The sequence below is a fragment of the Terrapene carolina genome, unplaced genomic scaffold (genome assembly GCF_002925995.2).
Source record: "Terrapene carolina triunguis isolate 2854851 unplaced genomic scaffold, T_m_triunguis-2.0 Scaffold261, whole genome shotgun sequence".
NCBI lineage: Eukaryota > Metazoa > Chordata > Testudines > Emydidae > Terrapene > Terrapene triunguis.
In genome coordinates this window covers 1,358,762-1,379,392 of record NW_020664612.1, presented here as the reverse complement: position 1 = coordinate 1,379,392, position 20,631 = coordinate 1,358,762, and the positions used below count along the sequence as shown (strand labels likewise).

At 45.2% G+C, this 20,631-nt stretch overlaps 1 protein-coding gene across 1 annotated transcript in view; it reads right to left on the bottom strand.

Moving 5' to 3' along the window:
* Positions 1–20,631, bottom strand: part of LOC112107610 (SITS-binding protein-like) — a 67,301-nt gene that overhangs the window by 22,449 nt on the left and 24,221 nt on the right. Inside the window, exons 5-7 of the mRNA XM_024201384.1 lie at positions 20,119–20,319; positions 18,401–18,669; positions 12,595–12,731 (exon numbers count right to left, since the gene is read on the bottom strand). Coding sequence (XP_024057152.1) covers positions 12,595–12,731; positions 18,401–18,669; positions 20,119–20,319 — 607 coding nt within the window. The remainder of the gene's footprint in view (positions 1–12,594; positions 12,732–18,400; positions 18,670–20,118; positions 20,320–20,631) is intronic.

Sequence of the window (20,631 nt, the reverse complement as noted above, 5' to 3'; positions counted from 1 at the left end):
GACCAGGTAAAACCTACTTTTCCCTCCCACTTTCTGATAGTTTTCAGTCTTTTGTCAGTTCGAAAACTAATAGTGTGTTGAAGTGTTAACACTTAAAAATGAAAATATTGTTTTAAACAAGAAAAAAAGTGTTTCCTCCTTATTGGAAAAAGTTGAGAAACAGTAAGAAAGTGTGGGAAAGTGAAAAACAAAAACACCCCACTCTCACATATTTTTGGAGTTTCCCATTGGGAACATTTCCAAAGGGGATTTTTTTTCCTGCAAAAAATGTTGTAAGAAAAATCCTGGTTTTCCAGGCTTCTCTACTTGTAAGGGTAATATGTCTGAAAATATGTTAGTCTTTAAGGATTTTCCACTGTATAGTATTTAAGAAGAAGAAAGTCATAACAGCTATAGAAGCAAGCATGGTTCAGGACACCACAGACCAGATCCTCAGCTGATGTAAATTGACATAGCTTTGTTGAAGTCAATGCAGCAATGCTGACTTACCACCAGCTATGGATCTAACCCCACATGTTCCACCACAGGTGGTTAAATGGAGACAAAAGTTTTCCAGAGAGTTTCAAAATGAGTACAATTGGTTGGTCTATGAACTGATCTATTGGTTCTGACTGAATGGGACAGACAGAGAGTGCAGGTAAGGAAGAAAAGGTTAATGTTACTGGCCATCTGACTGCTGAAATAAAATATATATAAATAAATAAAATATAATATAATTTAGTTCAGTCCATGTTATGGAGGATTAAAATGAATTAAGTGATGCAGTGGTAACTCCAGCTGGAGCATCACAGTGCACAGGCTATAGCGGTTAAATTACAGACAAATGTTCTAGATAAATCACCTGCTAAAAGAAGGAAAATCTTTAACTTTCTCTCTCGCCTTCTTCCTTTTCAGATTTGAATGTTTTAACAGCAATACCAGGTTTCTGTAAGTCTTGTCAAAGAGAAATGCAGCTACAGCACACCACTCCAGCAAGCTAAATGTATACAATTTTATAAAATCCCAGTGAAAACTGTCCTTTTCTGTAACTATTTTCTGCTGGTTACCAGTATACTTATGTAAACAGAAGCTATTTCCTTTCTAATCAGCCTCCTCGTTCTCTCAGATTCATTCAATCACAATCCAGTGACTATAACATTACAATACACCACTGTGAAAGTCATTTTGACATCACAAGACCCTAGATTGAGGAGTAACTGAATGAATCAGGCAGGAGTAGGGAAGCGATTATTATAAAACAAAGAAACTTTGTTTTGTTTTGCCAGAATCTTGGTAATCACCACTGAGAAAGGCATTATGGAGAGATGAATATCAGCAGAAAGCCAGAAGGCATTTGGACATGCAATATATTCCATTTTCCAATGTTCTCAGGAGATGAAATTCATCCTTTAGTAAGGGTCTATGCTGTAGTTTTAAATGGGATTTAAATAATATACAGACCTTGTGCTGATTCTCTGCCTTGAGGGTGAATTTTACCCAGAGTGAGTAATATGGAATATGGGTGTAATGAGATTTCAAAAGTCATAAACTGGGGAAATAGATGGCGCTGGGATAGGAAGATTTTAATTTCTAAGTCGCCAGTTTGAATCCAGCCCAAGTTATTACTGGAGACGGGCATAGGAGCAGAGCTTAATTTGTACTGGGGCTTAGCCCTGGCACCTCTTTTCATGCCAGGGCAGAGCCCTAGTGCCTCTTCCGTCAGTTTTCAGAGTGGTAGCCATGTTAGTCTGTGTCAGCAAAAAGAATGAGGAGTACTTGTGGCACCTTCCATTAGTGGCATTTAATAAGGCATGCAATTCTACACCTGCATGCAAGTCATGACCTCGTATATACGGTGAGTGTGAGGTCACACTGTGCGGACGACACCATTTTGTTCTACAAAATGCCATCCTTCATGCAGCATGACCTTGCATGTATGGTGGATGCCATTTTGTTATGCTTGAGCCGCGGCACTTTTTCCTTTTCAAATTAAGCTCTGCATCGGAGACACTGGGCCAGATCCTCAGATAATTTAAATCGGCATAGCTCCACTGGCATCAGTTGAATGCTTCTTGGTCTCAAGCAATAGGGGATTTATGGTTTTGGAGCAGATTGGATAGCTGATCCTGCTATCACAGGACGGTGGCAACCTGGAGGTCCATGGGTTGTGCACAGATTCATGACAATATGCCACAGAATTTAAATCCTTAGTTTTTTCCAAAGTTATTCCCAAAAAAATCAGTAGACTAGACATTGACCAAACACAGAGTGCACTGACCCCCAGACACAGCACTAGAAAGTTTCATGCAAAGAGTAGCACCACTGGGATTACTAGCACTCATTCTAGGGAAGAGATTGAGTTCCGATAGGGTCTGAGATGTATTCCTATTCTCCCCGGCTTTGTCGCTCCTTCCTTAAATAGTTTGGTGGTAATAATCTGGGTCTGCTCCATCAAGTGGAAAGAGGTGCAGGGGGCAGGGTATCAATGCCTCATTTATAAGAAACACATGGGATAAATGGAAGCAGATTCCAATTCCCCTCTGAAATACTAGACAGTTGCTTGAGGGTTAAAGAAAAGATAATGGAGCTGGGTTTGATTTAAAAATCTACTGCAGGCATTAAAACCCCAGATCCCCGTCTAATAGTAAGAGGCTTTCAGAAACAGAGTATTTGTTTTGGTATAGCTTCACAAGTAACAGCTCACTGTACGAATAGGGAGCCCATGCACTTCTACCTCCTAAGCCTGGCAGGAAAGCTTCAATATTGAACTTACTTTTTGTACACACCCCTTGCCACCAGCTCCCTCATTCTTCTTCTTCATTATTTTTAGTGTGGGAGCACCCAGTGGCTTAAACCAGGACCAGAAGAGCCCCACTGGGCTAGCTGCTGCACAAGCACACAAGTCCCTGCCCTGAAAGAATACAAGCTGGGAAGACACTTGTCAGCATGTCTTTAACAATACTGTGTATGACCACATGTGCCACAGTACAGGACAACTGTTCGCACCCTCACTGACTTCCTGTGGTGTTTTTCTCTCTATTATATTCTCCGTGGGGATAGGCTGGGTTGCTAGTAGGGCTTGATGAAGTCAGAAAAACTCCATGCTGTATCACTGGCCAACATGTTCAAAAACAGAAGTTAGCTCCTAATGGAAAAGAGGAGACTAAAAGCCAGGGCTGTCCCTACCCATACGCAAAGTATGCAGCTGCGTAGGGCACCAGCAAATTTGGGGCAAATTTCCTGGTGCCCTGCGCAGCTGCGTGCTGCTCCATCCCCTGCTCTACCTCTTCCCCACGGCCCCAACCCGGCCCCTTCTCCACCCCAGCCCCGCTTCTTCCCACCCCTGCTCTGTCCCAGCCCCGTCCCCACTCCCCTGAGGACTCTGCAGCAGGGTCAGACCTTCACTCACCGGCTGTGGGAAGTGCAGCAACCCAGGCCCAGCTGCGCCGCTGGTGAGTGCTGGGGGTGGTTCCTTCCAAGCCACCCCCCCCCCCCCGGCATGGAGGCCTGGGGCCAGCCCCCCCCACAGAGCCCTGGGGCACCCCCCCACACCTCCCACAGCGTAGGGCCCCAGAATAGCTAGGGATGGCCCTGCTAAAGGCAGACATGATAGCCGTCTTCAGATACGTGAAAGCCTGCCATAAAACATGGAGAAAAGTTGTTCTCTCTTGCCACAGAGGGCAGGACAAGAGGCAGTGGGTTCATACTATAGCATAGCAGATTTAGATTAAATCTCAGGAAAAACTTCCTAACTGTAAGAACAGTAGGACACTGAAACAGACTGCCTAAGGAGGTTGTGGAAGCTCCTTCACTGGAGGTTTTCAAAAGGAGGCTCCATAGCCATCTGTCTTGGATGGTTTAGACCAGGGTGGGCAAACTTTTTGGCCCGAGTGCCACATCTGGGTATGAAAATTGTATGGCGGGCCATGAATGCTCATGGTTCCCAGCCAATGGGAGATGTGGGGGCGGCGCTCGGGACAGGAGCAGCATGTGGAGCCCCCTGGCTGCCACTACACGTAGGAGCCGGAGGGGGGACATGCTGCTGCTTCCAGGAGCCGCGCAGAGCGGGGCAAGCCCCGGACCTCGCTCCCCATCCGGAGCTTGAGGGCCAGATTAAAACATCTGAAGGGCCGGATGCGGCCCCCGGGCCATAGTTTGCCCACCCCTGGTTTAGATACAACAAATCCTACATCTTGACGGGGGTTAGACTAGATGACCTTTGTGGTTCCTTCTAACCTGATGATTCTATGTACCTAAATCAGTGGCTTGGTTATCAGATGCACTGGCTGCCCATCACCTCCTTTGACCTCAGAGGGAACTGTGGGGTGCTCAGTACTTTTGAAAATTGGGGCACTTATTTAGGTTTCTAAATATGGCTTTAGGAGCCTAGCTTTAGGTACCCACTTTTGAACATCTTGTCCAGCTATGTCTGCAATACCAGACATTTCAGAATCCCTGAGAGTAAAAAATCTCTCTCTAAAGCCTTGGCTACACTTGCGAGTTACAGTGCTGTAAAGGCTCCCCCAGCGCTGTAACTCACTCCCCGTCCACACTGGCAAGGCATTTGCAGCGCTGTATCTCCGTGGTTGCAGCGCTGCATGTACTCCACCTCTCTGAGAGGAATAGCGAGTATTGCGCTGCCACTGCAGCGCTGCGGCGCCAGTGTGGCCGCCCAATGCGCTGTGAATGGCCTCCAGAATTATTCGGCAGTATCCCACAATGCCTGTTCTAGCCACTCTGGTCATCAGTTCAAACTCTACTGCCCTGGCCTCAGGTAACCAACCATGTGACCGACCCTTTACATTCCCCGGGAATTTTAAAAATCCCCTTCCTGTTTGCTCAGCCCGGCGTGGCGTGGAGTGCTGTCAGCGAATCTTTCCAGGTGACCATGCCTCCACGCGCCAAGCGAGCCCCAGCATGGAGCAATGGCGAGTTGCTGGACCTCATCAGTGTTTGGAGGAGGAAGCTGTCCAGTCCCAGCTGCGCTCCAGCCGTAGGAATTACGATACCTTCGGGAAGGTATCAAAGGACATGATGGAAAGGGGCCATGACCGGGACGCCCTGCAGTGCAGGATTAAAATGAAGGAACTGCGGAGTGCCTACCGCAAAGCCCGCGACGCAAACGACCGCTCAGGTGCTCCCCCCACGACCTGCCGATTCTACAAGGAGCTGGATGCGATACTTGGGGTTAACCCCACCTTCACTTCGAGCACCACCATGGACACTTCAGAGCCGGTGGGGGGGGGGGAGGAGGAAGAGGAGGAGGAGGAGGAAAACGGGAGTGATGGTGGTGGGCCGGATGGAGACACCCCGGAATCCCTGGAGCCATGCAGCCAGGAGCTCTTCTCGAGCCAGGAGGAAGGTAGCCAGTCGCAGCGGCCGGTACTTGGTGGAGGACAAACAGAAGAGCAGGTTCCCGGTAAGTGGTTTTTTTTTTCGGGAAGGAATTTTCTCGGTGCGGGCTCTTTGGGAGAGGAGGGTTAGGCATGCATGCCTAGATGCGGAATAGTGCATTGATGTGGTTTATCACATCGCAGTAATCGGCCTCAGTAATCTCCTCAAATGTCTCATCCAGAACGTGTGCAATGCTCTTGCGCAGGTTTATCGGGAGAGCCACCGTGGTCCTTGTCCCAGCCAGGCTAACGTGTCCGCGCCACTGTGCCGCGAGGGGCGGGGGGACCATTGCTGCACACAGGCAAGCTGCATATGGGCCAGGGCGGAAGCCGCATTGCAGTAGAAGACCCTCCCTTGCTTCCCAGGTCACCCTCAGCAGCGAGATATCGTCCAGGACGAACTCCTGTGGAAAATGTTGGGACAGTGTTCAGTGTAGGTGCCCCCTGAAGCTGTTGGCTCTCCCCAAGGCACAGAAACCCAGAGGACAGTGCAGCCCTGAAACAATCAGTCCCCCTTACTCACCATTTTGAGGCTCCTGTGGGATATGTGTGCTCTGTTTCGGATGGGAAAATTATGCTATTGTGTAGACCCTGTGTCTTTCCTACTCCTTAAGTGCGGGAGGAATCATTATTCTGTCTGGTATAAACAATGCTGCCTCTATTAAATGTTGCATTTTGCCTATACAGCTGCATCAAACTTGAGACCTCAGCCATCCCTCTTATTGCCTGCTCAGAGACTGCAAAGACTCAGGAAGAGACCGCGAAAAAGCAAAGACATGCTGCAAGAAGTGATGCAGCAATCTATTAAAGAGAATGAGAAAGCACAGGACTGGAGGGAGAGAGAAAGCAGGATCCGCCAGGAAAACGCAGCGCACCGGCGGCAAAGTACCGCGGACCGGCAGCAAAGCACTGATAGGCTCATAAGCATCCTGGAGCACTAAGCAGATGCTATCCAGGAGCTGGTAGCCATGCAGAAAGAGGAGCAGTACCGCAAACGCAAACGCCACCCCCCCCACACAGCCCTTGTCCCAAAACTCTTTCCGTTGTGCCCCACTGTCACCTCCAACCCACTTTCCCCAACTTCCATGTTCTTCATGCCACCCGCTGCCTCCAACACCAGTATCTTCACCACTCAGCCCTGAAAACCACGACCCTTACCCTCTGCACTCAACCCCCATCACCATGCAGTATAGCTGTCCTGAAGTGCAGCACTCACTGCACAGCGCACCAGACAGGACATACGCGAATCTGTGATTGTACTGTTCCCCACTCCACCCCCTTGTTTCTTTTCAATAAATACATTTTTTTTCTTTTCAATAAATGGATTCTTTGGTTTTGAAAACATTCTTTATTATTGCATAAAGTAAAAGACTCCTTAGCCCAGGAAATAAACAGGCACTGCAAGTCTGCTTGTCTGCTTAGCAAACACTGATTCCTAAAGATTGGAACTACTGCACTTCACTCCCGTGCAGGGCACCAGATATCACTGCTGGTTTTCAGCCTCAAATTGCTCCCTCAAGGCATCCCTAATCCTTGCAGCCCCACGCTGGGCCCCTGTAATAGTCCTGCTCTCTGGCTGTGCAAATTCAGCCTCCAGGTGTTGAACCTCGGAGGTCCATGCCTGAGTGAAGCTTTCACCCTTCCCTTCACAAATATTATGGAGGGCACAGCACGTGGATATAACCGCAGGGATGCTGTTTTCGGCCAAGTCCAGCTTCCCATAAAGAAATCGCCAGCGGCCCTTTAAACGGCCAAAGGCACACTCCACAGTCATTCGGCACTGGCTCAGCCTGTAGTTGAACCGTTCCTTGCTGCTGTCAAGGCTCCCTGTGGAGGGTTTCATGAGCCACGGCATTAACGGGTAAGTGGGATCTCCAAGGATCACAATGGGCATTTCAACTTCCCCTACCGTGATCTTCCGCTCTGGGAAAAAAGTCCCGGCCTGCATCTTCCTGAACAGCCAAGTGTTCCGAAAGATGCGTGCGTCATGCACCTTTCCAGGCCAGCCTGTGTTAATGTCAATGAAATGCCCAGGGTGATCCGCAAGCGCCTGGAGAACCATAGAGAAATATCCCTTCCGATTAACGTACTCGGATCCTAGGTGGGGTGGTGCCAGAATAGGAATGTGCGTCCCATCTATCACCCCTCCACAGTTAGGGAACCCCATTTGTGCAAAGCCATCCACTATTTCCTGCACGTTACCCAGAGTCACGGTTCTTCTGAGTAGGATGCGATTAATGGCCTTGCAAACTTGCATCAACACGATTCCAACGGTCAACTTTCCCACTCCAAACTGGTTTGCGACCGACCGGTAGCTGTCTGGAGTTGCCAGCTTCCAGAGTGCAATAGCCACCCGCTTCTCCACTGGCAGGGCAGTTCTCAATCTCGTGTCCTTGCGCCGCAGGGTGGGGGCAAGCTCCTCATACAGTCCCCTGAAAGTGGCTTTTCTCATCCGAAAGTTCTGCAGCCACTGCTCGTCATCCCAGACTTCCATGACGATGTGATCCCACCACTCGGTGCTTGTTTCTCGAGCCCAAAAGCGGCGTTCCACGGTGCTGAGCATGTCCGTGAATGCCACAAGCAATTTCGTGTCGTACGCGTTACGTGGCTCGATAGCATCGTCGGACTCCTCACCCTCACTCTCACTGTCACTTTGGATCTTAAGGAATAGTTCGACAGCCAAACGTGACGTGCTGGCGAGACTCGTCAGCATACGCCTCAGCAGTTCGGACTCCATTTCCCGCAGACAGATCGCACTGCACAGAAACCGTTGAAAGATGGCGCCAAAGGTGGACGGAAACAAAGGAATTTCTGGGATGTGAAGCGATGCATCACGGGGCACTGGGACAGGACCCAGAATCCCCCGCACCCACGCCCCCTTCCCACAACCCACGGCGCCAGAATGGGAAAAGGTGCTGTGTGGGATAGCTGCCCATAATGCACCGCTCCCAATAGCGCTGCAATTGCTGCAAATGTGCCCACGACAGTGCGCTGGGCAGCTGTCAGTGTGGACAGAGTGCAGCGCTTTCCCTACTCAGCTGCACGAAGTCAGGTTTAACTCACAGCGCTGTACAGCGGCAAGTGTAGCCAAGGCCTAAAAGTATCCAACTTATCTGCTTGTAAATCAAAAGCCTGGCGATGCTATTTGCCATGAATGTTATCACCGCAGTAAGTTGCTCCGGGTAGAGACACTTAAGAACAGTACATCTAGATGTGAGTGGGCAGAAAACAGTGCTGCTCTGTACTTCAAGGTGGAGGGAGAGAATGCTCAAATTGGCAGGCACCTGAAGATCCTAACATTGGCTAAGGCTGTCTCCTACTAAAAGCTATTTTTAAAGCAGGAGAAAGGACTCGAACCGAAAAAACCCCTATTTTAAAAATGTGCTTGAAAAAGGTGACTGAAAAAATAACCATTTTAGGTGGTGCAGGTAACACTGCCTATAGTTAAGGTTGCCCACAACTTCTCATTTGAAGGACCCTATTTTCTGTTGTTTATAACCTTGCCAAACTAAAACCATTTGGCTGAAGTTTTCCACACTGGGTGTCTGCCTGTGGCTGAACTTTTTGGGGGAAAGTTTCAGCAAAAATAATTCAGCCGTTTCCGAGAACAGGATAAGGAAAAAACTATGTTGTCTTGCCCATGCTAATGAATTGGTTGTAGGAATGTTATTTTTAGAAGCGCTAATGTCTCCTGGCTTTGGAGCAGAGACTTGAAATTTGGCAGGGGGTTGGCCTTTGTGACAGAGAAGTGTCTTTTGCTGTTTCCATGAAAAACTACCCAAATTTGTCCAAGAAAAAATTGCCGTTCATACACACTCAACAGAGATGTGTTAGAGTTTGGCTTCTAAATTCTCCAACAAGTCTGTCTGTTCTGAGCATGCACCAGCTCCACACAGCTCCTACATACCACTGGACTGTGCATGCAACATCCCAGCGGTGTTGGGGCTGAGTCCAGGACTTTCCCTGCAATTGCTCTTTCAGGCTGCTCTGGGGCAGAGCACTAGAACTGAGAGCAGGGACATTGCCCTGTGCTCTCAATGCTCCCCCTGCTGGCATCTAGGTCATGAGGAAAGAGAAGAAGCCGCATGACACAGAATGCAGTAGGGTAAGGAACTTATGGTAGGGAGGACCTGGGTAGAGAGGGGTTGCAGATAATGCTAAGTATTCTGAAAATTCACACCCTAAGGGCCATATTTTTAAAGATATATAGGAGCCTAAAGATACAAATAGATATCTAGTGGGATTTTCATAGGCACTCGAAAATCCCAGTAGGCACCTATCTGCAGCTTTAGGCACCTAAATACCTTTAAGAATCAGGCCCCTCGCATCACATATCAGTGGACACTGTTGACTTTAATTTCTCTGTGTGTCAGTCCCCCCCTCTATAAAGTGGAGATAATACCAATCCTGCATCTCACAGGGATGTTATGAAAATAAATTAATTAATGTTTAATGAGAGCCATAGAAAAAAAACCACAAGGAAATTAATGATTCTGTCCTTAGGGCAAGGTTTGAACAGTGTACATTAAATAAGGCCTAGGGCTATACACTGAATGATGGGAATAAAACAAAATTCACTGACCAACCTGCACTGAATGAGGGAAGAGTCCTGTGGAAAAGAATAGTATGTGATCGTGACATTAAAGATTGTATCATAATGGATATGCACAAGGGGCCAAATGAAAGTTGTGCAGGAAACCTAAATTCTGATCTTTTCTAAGTTTGTAATGCTTAATGTTGTTTTGACATAGGCTTTGTTTTTTTTGGATGCAATGTAATGTTATATATACAGTTAAAGAAAAAAAAAGGGGTAATCTCATCATTATTAAGATAAACTCCTTTTAAGGGTGTATTTAGACAGGCCAGTAATATGCTTCTGGGTCTGGATCTGCTAAAGCAAGTTTTAAATGCGAAAAATGAGCTGTAAAAAACAATATTAAATTAGACCTGAGAGAAACTAAGTGCTGCTCTGGCCCTGCACTGCCTGAGGGAGCTTTAGCCAAGCACGTTGTAAGCAGGAAGCCAGAAACGTCAAAGAAAGTGTAAACAACCTGTGCAGATGCGGCTCTAATAACAACTCCCTCTCCCCCTGCTCTGGGGGTGTTTTTTTCCGACATCCCCCCTCTGCCAAGTGTGAATGATTCAAACGAACCCCATTGCAAGAGTGAAATGGTCAAAAAGGAGGAGGTTCTGAGGTACACAGACACAAGAGGCAGCAACTTCATATTAAATTACTAGCTGTTAATTACACAAAAGGAAAACGAAAAACAGTGCAGTTAAATGCAGCTTCACAACCTGGCATCCAGCCATCCACCTTCAACCTCTCTGTCCCCTTCACTGATGAGAGAAGGAAAACACAGTCTTTACTGGCCCAGGTCTGTCCCCTTCTATCAGGATCTTCATCAGTTTGAACCTCTAGAATAATTGTGGCCCTATAGGGTGTGAGTCAACAGTCCCCCTCAGTTCTCCATCTAGGGTGAAAAGGTTTCCCCCTAGAGGACATGAGGCACCAGTCACTCCGATTTTGTCCAATGGGATAGGACAGGTTCCGAGATGAAGAACACGGCTCTCTATAAATGATCTGAGACACCTACACTGACCCGTGGTTGTGCCTCTGGAATGAACACAATTCCTCCAAAAGGCCATGGAGTTGCCCATCAGCCCTGGCTTATTGCTTAACTTAGCAATGGTTTCTCTAGGCAAGGCTCCACTATGAATGATCCAGAGCTACATCAGTTGGATCATTTTGTAGGTTGCAACGGAGGAAGAGGAAGTTCCTTTCCCTCAGGAGACCTAGTCCTGTGGCTTTGTACTTGGACTACTGAGGCCACACCCCAATCAGCAGGGGAGCTGTTGAGCAACTCCATAACTGGGCTGGAATAAGGGATAAACTGCACCAATGCAAATGATGCTGCCTTTGTGTAAGCAGAGTTTGCAGCGATGGTTGAACTCCCGGTGCTGATAAGTGTCACCATGAAAATATTGGCTGGTCAAGGGGCGGCGGGGAGCGGCAGGTCAAAAATTATCTGAGGGGGTTGGGAGCAGCCATTTGTAAGGACATGGTCAGTGGGAGCTTGGCACCAAGTTACTAATGAGGAGCAGAGCCCTAAGCATAGAAAATGGCACCCATGGATTGTACAGCTACTCTCCATTAGGCCTTTCATAAGGGATCCTCCTTCTCAGACCTGACTCGTGTGTGCCAGACTCGAATGCAGACTTCAGTGCAACCATTTTAAAGTGTCAGCAGAAATTCACAGAGACAACCATTGTTCTTACCCTCTGAGTTGGGTGATGGCCTGGGGCAGGTGATGGCAAAAGCATAACTACCAGGTAGCTATGCAGCCCATAGAGCTCTAAGATGCAGCCTCTGTAGGCCCTCTTGGTGCAGCCCTTGGCAGGTCCCAATATACACAAGAAACCTGCAAGAAACCTCTGTGCAGGTATAATCTTGGCCCTTGCATCCCTGATCCAGGAGACTCTAGCACCAACAGCATTGCAGAGAAACTCCTGTGAGAGGCAGACTGGGGTGAGCATATGCCCCACCCTGAGAAAAGGACGTGGATGGTGCTGCTGTACATGCTTCCCCATTGCTCCCAGAGGTATCATGCCTGCCTCAGACACAAGGGACCAGATCCTGAGCTGCTATAAGTCGGCATAGCTTCATTGAATGCAGTGGAGCTATGCTAACTAACACCAGGTGAGGCTCGGGCTCAACCCCTCAAGGAGCTGGTGTGCAGTTCCTTGTGCTCCCACTACGCCACATGGCCAGTGCACAGTCTAGCCCAGAGACGAACGTGGACGCAATCTATGCCAGTTTATACAAATTTACATGCAGCCCTCAGGCTCCTGGCATATTTTCAATGAGCTGGACCCAGTTAAGGTGCCCTTGGTACAAGGTTAAGGAATTCTTTGAAATCTAATCCCAGGGAAGCTAGAAGCATATGGGTTTCCGATTTAATTGGATAAAAGCTTTTCTTTAAATTCCCTGGTTAATTCCTATTAATAGTAAATCTATTCTATGCCACATCAAGTTTATTTGGATACCAAATAAACCCCCCCTGAGGCTGTGTCTTAATATAGCTTACTATGGTTTTTAGCAGCTTGCTGATGGAGCTAACAGACCACATGCATTCTTCCTGCCGTAGCAATAGGCAATGGTTTAGACCTTACAAAATTCATGCAGAATGGTCTGGGATATGAACAGATCATAAAAATATATTACCTACTGCATCCGGAATGAAGAAGTTGTAGCCAAGAAGACTGTAGTGAAGCACAGAAGGTATAATTCCCTTCAAACCAGCATAGCTCCAGTCCGACTGGAGCGGGGTCATTTGAATGAAGAGTGGCAGATGGTTAGATCTAGGAGCAACAAGGGCAGATGAACAGCAAACCAGAAAAACACATGTAATGTTTAATAAGCCAGGCTACCTCAACTCTTTCAGAAAGCATTATCTGCCTCACCCTGTGCTGTGACATGTGTCATCTGAGTGTGTGCGTATGCTGGAGCTAGAACAGATAGTCTGAATGCCTAGGTAGAACTTGGGGTAGTTAGCCCGTCCTGCCATCTGTGCAACCACAGATACACTGCTGGTTGTGTGTCTACCCAAGTTGGAAATTACACCTCCAGTGCTAGTGTAGACATACTCTGAATGCTCATCCCTGCTAGAACAAGACACCTTTTGCCATTTGCTTACATTTTTCAATACCTAGATGACTTCAGTGTATTTTAGCAAGAGTTTATTTGTATGGTGATGTTGGAACAATTAATCTGTCTGGCTTTAGCAAAACATCCTCCTCCCCGCTTTTGTCCTGAAATGACTAGGTTTATTTCTAACTCTGCTCTTTCGTTGTGCTGTCCTTGCAAAACTCTTAGTTTAATTTTAGGTAAAGCAGGGTAACTTCATGTTCCAGTTAGGAATTCTGTTATTTTTGAGGTTATAATAGACATAGGTCTCACTGCAGGAATTTCATATTCATCTACATTATTATCAGGTGGTATTAATGTGTTTACTGCCCTGCTATTGGTATCAGCTGGAGCAATTCCTTATTCAATTTTTATTTCAAGTATGGAATAATTCTCTCCAACTTCAGCATCACAAATTGGGATCTAGATTGTGCTGAAGATTAAATCTAAACACATTTTCAAGCAGTCTTCAACCAGTTTATTAATGGCTCTTTTTGGGTGTGGGTGTGGGTGTGGGAACGTTCATAATGTAAGACAAACACAAACACCTTCTTTTCAATCTAGAAGTAGTTTCTTTCTGCCATGTTTAGGTATCATGAGTCAAATGCAACAGGCTACTCTGCCAGTGCACAAATGTCCCATACAGATAAAAATCAACAAATGGTCTAATAGAAGTTAAATTCATGGTTAGGTGCCTCTCCCTTGCTGTCTGCCAAAATCACCTAAGTCTTTCATTGTGTTCTTTAAGGTCTCTAGCCCAAATCAGAATTTCATCTATTATAACTTTCATCCCTTGGAACTCCTCACAAGTCTTTACACTTTTTGATATGCTCTAGAACACAAGTAACAACTAAAGGCACACTCTTAAAACACCCAGTGTCTGAAAAGTCACTAATTTAGAACTTGACACAATGCAGGTTCTTCATCTAACACTCAGAATATTTTTTGGTACAAAGTGTTTGGCCCCCAATTCTTCAAGTTTTAGTCATATACAGTTCAGGTTTTATGACTTTATTTAAAGCACATGGATTGCTACATATTCTTAATTCATTTGGCTTTCAGTTTACATGTCTAGAGTTAAATCAGTCTGTAAGTTGATCTAAATTTTCCGTAATTACTGTTTTTTCCATACAGTTAAAATTGCACTTGTCAGTATCTATTAGCACAATTTTTTTCCCTTCGTAATTAGACCACTAGAGTAAATTGACTTGTTTCTCTAACTGGAATTTTTCTTTCAGACACCCTGAGTCCTTGAGGCCATTTGAGAAGTCTCTCCAGATACAGCCTACGCTCTCTGTATGTGATTTTATGGTGTTTACAGCAAACATATTTTTAACTAACTTTATGGCTAGATAGGTTTTTAGTCTTCAAACAGATGATACCATCTGTGTTTAACTGTTTGAAAAGATATTATATTATACTGGTTTCTAAAGCAAATTGTAATAGTTATTTGCCTTTATACCAGTATTTTCTGACCTGAATATGAAACAAGCTTTACTTCAATTTTCTGTATCCTTTCCTTACCTACAGTACTAGATATTTAATGGAATAATACTACATTGTACTCCAGTGTCTAGGTTAAAAGGCTACAGTTCTGTCATTAATGCTTAGCTGTATTTGTTAATCTGAAGCAGTAAATTCTGCAGATACTACCAACAAAGAGATCTGAATTATAGAATTGTTTGCCAAAGAAGGAGACACTGAAGTTTAACTATTTGACATATCTTTGAAAAATTATTTTTTCATTGCTTTCTTACCATATTTGACCAAATGCTGGGGAATTCCTTGGCTAATGTTCTTGACCACATCTAATGGAGAGAGATTTTTATTTTGATTTCCTTCATTTCTGGTATTGTCTCTTTACCATGACGACACTGGACTACTTCCTTATCTGTGCCCAAATCACCAAAAGCCAAAATCTACATTTCACTCATTTCATTGGCCCAACAAGATGTCTAAAACATGGGTTAAATCATCTTTTCCACAGCAGTTTGCCTCACTTGGTCATTTTGTATTCCATATACAAGCCTCTTGGTTATTAAAAGTCACATTATTCCCCAAATTCAAGTTTGAGCTTTAATCATTGAGTTAGTCACTTTATAAATTAACTGGTTCATATTGCCCTTGAATATGAATTTTTAAAAACTGAATGTCTCTCAGGTGTAATATTTTTCTAGGTTTAAGTAATTCTAAAATCATAGAAATGTAAGGCTGGAAGGGACTTCACAAGGTCATCTAGTCCTTCTCTCTGTGCTGAGGCAACATTAAGTAGACCTAGTCCATCCCTGACAATGTTTGTCTAGCCCATTATTTAAAACATCCAATGACAATGATTTCACAAATGACTTGGGTAACCTGTTCCAGTGCTTAGCTATCCTTACAGTTAGAAAGGTTTTCCTAATATCTGTATACATCATCTATGCCAAATCCTCTTTATGTCTTCTAGTCCCTCCTTCCATGTAAAAGCATCAGACGTTTGCAATACTGCTGATCCTGACATGCAGAGAAACAGCATGGCTGGCATTTTAGTTGCTTTCTCGGAGATCCCCATCAGTATGAGAAAAATATCAAACTGTTTAAACACTGATGCCATTTCCTTGTGAGGATTCCTTGCAATTCCAATGGGGTTGGAGGAAGTCAGTCCTCCAATTTTGCTTTTATGTATCTCCTGACACCACATAGTATTTAGCAAGCACACAGGAGTCAGATTGGCTAGAGAGAAGGTACAGCACTTTTATAAACTGCATGAGCACTTGCATCAGATTCAGACTGCTCCCAGCTCCTAGAAACATTTGGGCATTTCCAGAACAGTCATTAGCACAGTCACTACTGCAATAGCGCCATAACACCTATCCTTACTCAGTAAAGCCTTCCTCATGGCTTCCTTATTGCTCTGTGTGCCATTACTCAAGGTCTGACCTATTGCCCATTGAAGCCATTGGGAGTCCTTCCATTGACTTAATTGGGAATTAGATTGGGCCCTCAATGCACACTCAGGGGTCACAAGGCTTCTGATAGCATGGTCCCTCTGGTATAGGTCCATAAGATAGTTTGGGTGTTGCTTTTCTGGATGTGCAGTCACGGCCAGATCCTGCAGACTTTACTCAAGCAAAACTCTCTGTGAAGTCAACAGGAATTGTGTGCAAGCTAGGATTAGGGAAAAACTTCAGGATCTGTGCCTATATGCTCTTAGGGCTCTGAAGTGGTGACCTTTGCTTTTAGTAGAACACCATTAACTAGGGGTTCTTAACCTTTATCACACTGTGATCCAGGCCCAACTGGGTAATTTAGATTCCAAGATCTTCAAGGCAGTGATATTGTCTTTTAGGTATCTAAAGATATGCCATGAATATAAATGGCACCATAAACAATAAGCAATGGTAATACTACTAACTGACTGATTGGTTCACAGGTGCTCCCAAAAATACTTTCTGGTGATGCTTTCTAAGAGGTGACATGGGATTTGATGCAATGGTTTATGGAGCAGTTCTGGTATCTGAGAACTACTAAATACAAGTGGCTGAGCAAATTTGCATCAGCAGAGGACCTGCTTGTAGGAACAGCTTGCCACTTTACTGCTTTCACTAGCTAGGGGCTACCTTACACTCTTCTGAATAGTCACAGACAGCACCTTCTTTCTGAATCACTGTCAATCCCACAGCTGATTTAGAAATATCTCTGTAACTAGACATTCAAAAGGAGAGTTACAGCCTTTCTTTTTTTAAAAATGAACCATTTAAAATGATCTTTGTTTCCAATTTCCTGTAAAATCCTCATAAGAAGCTTGAAAATATTTCCCGAACAATTTGTATCCCTTCGCCATCTGGTAAATACAAGAGATCCCAATAATAAAAAACAACAAAGCTTTCCACTGTGATAGTGCCTTTAATCAGAGTATCTCAAAGTGTGTTACAAACATTAATTGACTAATTAGGCCTGCTGTGAGATATGTAAAGGCTATTTAGAGATCAGTGCAGGGCTTAATTCACAGTGAAAGAGGTGCCAGGGATCAATCAATGATTTACTTTAATAACTTACGTGGCAAGCCCAGAGGTGCTGGGGCTATGAAGTGCCAAGCCTAGAGGCAGGGCTGCCCAGAGGATTCAGGGGGCCTGGGGCAAAGCAATTTTGGGGGCCCCTTACATAAAAAAAAAGTTTCAATACTACAGAATACTATATTCTCGGGGGGGCCCTGCGGGGCCCGGGGCAAATTGCCCCACTTGCCCCCCCCCTCTGGGTGGCCCTGCCTAGAGGTGCCGGGTCTCAGCCCTGGCAAGCCCTGGCACAAATTAAGCACTGATCTCTGTCCCTGCCACTGAAATACACCCACTTCTGGTGTAGAATATGGCAGCTGTGGTAGTGTACAGCAACATTATAGGAGAGAAAGTGAAGAAGACTGTATCCATTTGAAACTACAGGTGATCATTAGGTGGCAAAATAATTGCTCAGACTGGACTTTGGCTAAAACACTGGAGTTAATGTCCCTGCTTTGCAAAAGGTGCTGTGGGAGCTTGAATTACCATAAGTGGCAAAGACCTTGGATTTGTGTGTCATCCTGTAAACATGATGCAAAAAAAATAAAAATAAAACAAACATTGATAGGAAGGGAAAGAAAAAAGCCTCCTCACATACTCACCCTGCAGGATTGAAATCAATCGTAATTCAGCACCTAGATGCCTTTGAAGATCTGGGCATGGCTACATATGAGCTGGGAGGTGTGATTCCCAGCGTGGATAGATGTACCTGCGCTAGCTCTGCTTGAGCTAGCGTCTAAAAATACCAGTATGTCCCTGGTGGCACAGGCAGATTCTTGGGCTAGCTGCCCTGAGTATAATCCCACCTGACCTCCAGGCACATGATGGGGCACCTAGCCCGAGCTGCCACACACGCTGCCGCAGACACACTGCTATTTCTAGGTGCTGATTCGAGTAGCACTAGCGCGGGTATGTCTACATGAGCTGGAATCATACCTCCTACAGCACAAACGTAGACGCACTCTCTGCTTGCTTGCATGGCAGAACTGGCAGCTGCCATTAGCTGGCCTGTTTGTTCAGTGGGAGATAAACCAACCACTGCTCTCCTCCATTGAAGCCAATTGCAGATAAGGGGCATGAAGATGAGTTAGTCTGTGTGCTTTAAATTGTGCCACAGGCAGAATCTCTCGTTCCACAATGCCCACCCAAGTTCCCAGGCAGGGTTAAAACAGGGCTCGCGTACAGTTCCCCCTCCTCCTTGGCTGTTTGGACCCTGGCCCAGCTATCCTGCTTGCACTGAAATAGGACCAACAGGAGGCTTTAGATCTCTGTTTTCATTTCACCTTTTGAGCACTTTTCCTGAGACTCACCTTGTGACGGCACTAATTATTGTCGAATTTCCCAGCGTAGCTGCCATTAGTGCAAAAATGCCAATGTATTTATCTCCTTCCAGTTCTCTGGGTGGCTGGATTGCCTGCTCTGCAAACGTGTTTCCTTCAGCACCTTCAAAAGTCACGTACTGCGCTCCCAGTCTCTGCCACAAGAGGCTCACCCTGTCCATGTACCAGCTTCTTGCAGCATCATTGGTCACGTTCAGCCGGACAGAAAACTGCCCTTTCCACTTGGTAAGCAGAGGAGTCTGTGATACAGCAAGGGTATTATGAGGCTGGGTTTGAACCATTAGACATTTACAAATTCCAGAGCATCTGCAGTTACACTAGCTAGGATGGAATTGTAAAAGCTCTCAGTCCTCGTGCGCCAGGACATAAGCTGATCACTAGGTAAAGTCAGGAAGATGTTCTCTCCCATGATATAATATGCCATGTTATTATTTTGCATTATTATTAATTTAGATAGCACTGAGCTTTTATTCTGGGTGTATACTAGTTGGGCACCCTTGAAGTGACTTGCGGAAAGCATGACTTGCTGACATGAGAGAACTGGCAGCACCGTATTGCTGGTGAAAGGCCTGATCCAGTGTGCACCTGAAGTCATGAGGAGTTTTTCTAACAGGCTTTGGATCAAACCCTAATTGCCTACACTTCTCTCCAGGCTATTGGCAGCAAACCTGAAAATTCCTTTAACTGAAAATCAAGCTTACAATTAAAAAAAATCCTTTGTAAATTATGAAATATGTATCAGTGAATAAATATTGCAAAGAGCATTTTTCATACTTAACTATGTGTTTTATTTTGATTTAAGATATCCCTCTGGAAACTTGAAATCTACTTGCTTACCAGAAAATGATCTGCATTGCTCCGCCATGTAATGGTTCATTATTGTACGGTTTGCCAGGAATACGGAGTTGCATTTGTACTCCACAGTAGGAGAGTGATTGCAATAGCTGCCAGCTCCAGATCTTAGTCCATGAGCTAAAGTGGAAGAGGCTCAAGCTTTTACCACTGATGGCCCAAGAGAGGTTGGCTATAAATACCCTGGTTTTATAATGGCAGGCCTGCAGCGGGTACCGAGTTATGGGTACTGCCCATTTGTTGTACGGTTGCTTATGAAGACTGGGCTAATGGACTCTCTTCTAACTTAGAACTGAAAGGGGAAAAGGGGGGAAGAGTTATATAGGCTTTTCACAGGAAATGTAGGGAAAGATATAGATAAGACTAATCGGCCCCACATTGACCTAACTGTGCCTGCTTTTAAATCCAGTTACAATGCACATTTTAAAACATTTCATAACTTACTCTCTGTAGTAACATATCCCAGTGTCACAAGTGTCACTGGTATGAAACTGAGCCTCTATCAAAAGAGATTTAGCTTTTTAATATAGCACACAAACAATCTGTGTCAGTCAGGAGTTATTTTGGTTAACAGACAACTAAAGTGGATAATATTTTTTCAGTGACACATTCTATTAAATAATCCAAGATATAGCTTTATTTATATTAAATTTTACAGGTCTGAGACTGGATCACTAATATTTAAACACCGTCTAGTGTAGTGTGCTGCATTGATTATCTATTACTGCGGAAAGAGTGTTTAACCAGCCAAGTGTTTCTTACACCTGTTGGCTTCTTCTGAGTTCAGACTCTCTAGATTTAAGTGATTGGATCAGAAAAGCAATATAGGCTTGTACCGGGTGGCTGTCGAATTTCGATTGGAGGCTCAGCCAATAATTTTCTTTGCCCTCTTGCAGAGACATCAGAAACAGCTGGGAGTTAATGCTTGTATACGGGGACAGAGTTATGGAAAACTTCAGAGGTTTAATTAACGAGAAGTCCCTGGTGTGTCTCAGAGCATGCATCTTCCTGCTAGCCATGGGCAAGTGCATATGGTCCTGGTGGGAAGGAAGAACAGAGTGCACTATTAGTCAATAATTTGAACACAAGTCATCAGGGTAACTTGAAACTAATGGCCAGAGAATGCAAAGCTTGGCAAGTCAGACTAGTTAACAACACAGTCTTTATTAGTAGCAGTATCACAGTAGCATGTAGATGCTCCAACTGAGATTGGGGATCCCATTGTGCTGAGTGCTGCACATACACTGAATGAGAGACAAGCTCTGCTCTGAAGAGCTTCCAATCAGTATAGACAAGATAGAAAGAATAAGGGATTGATTTTACAGTTGGGGAACTGAAGTAAAGACAGA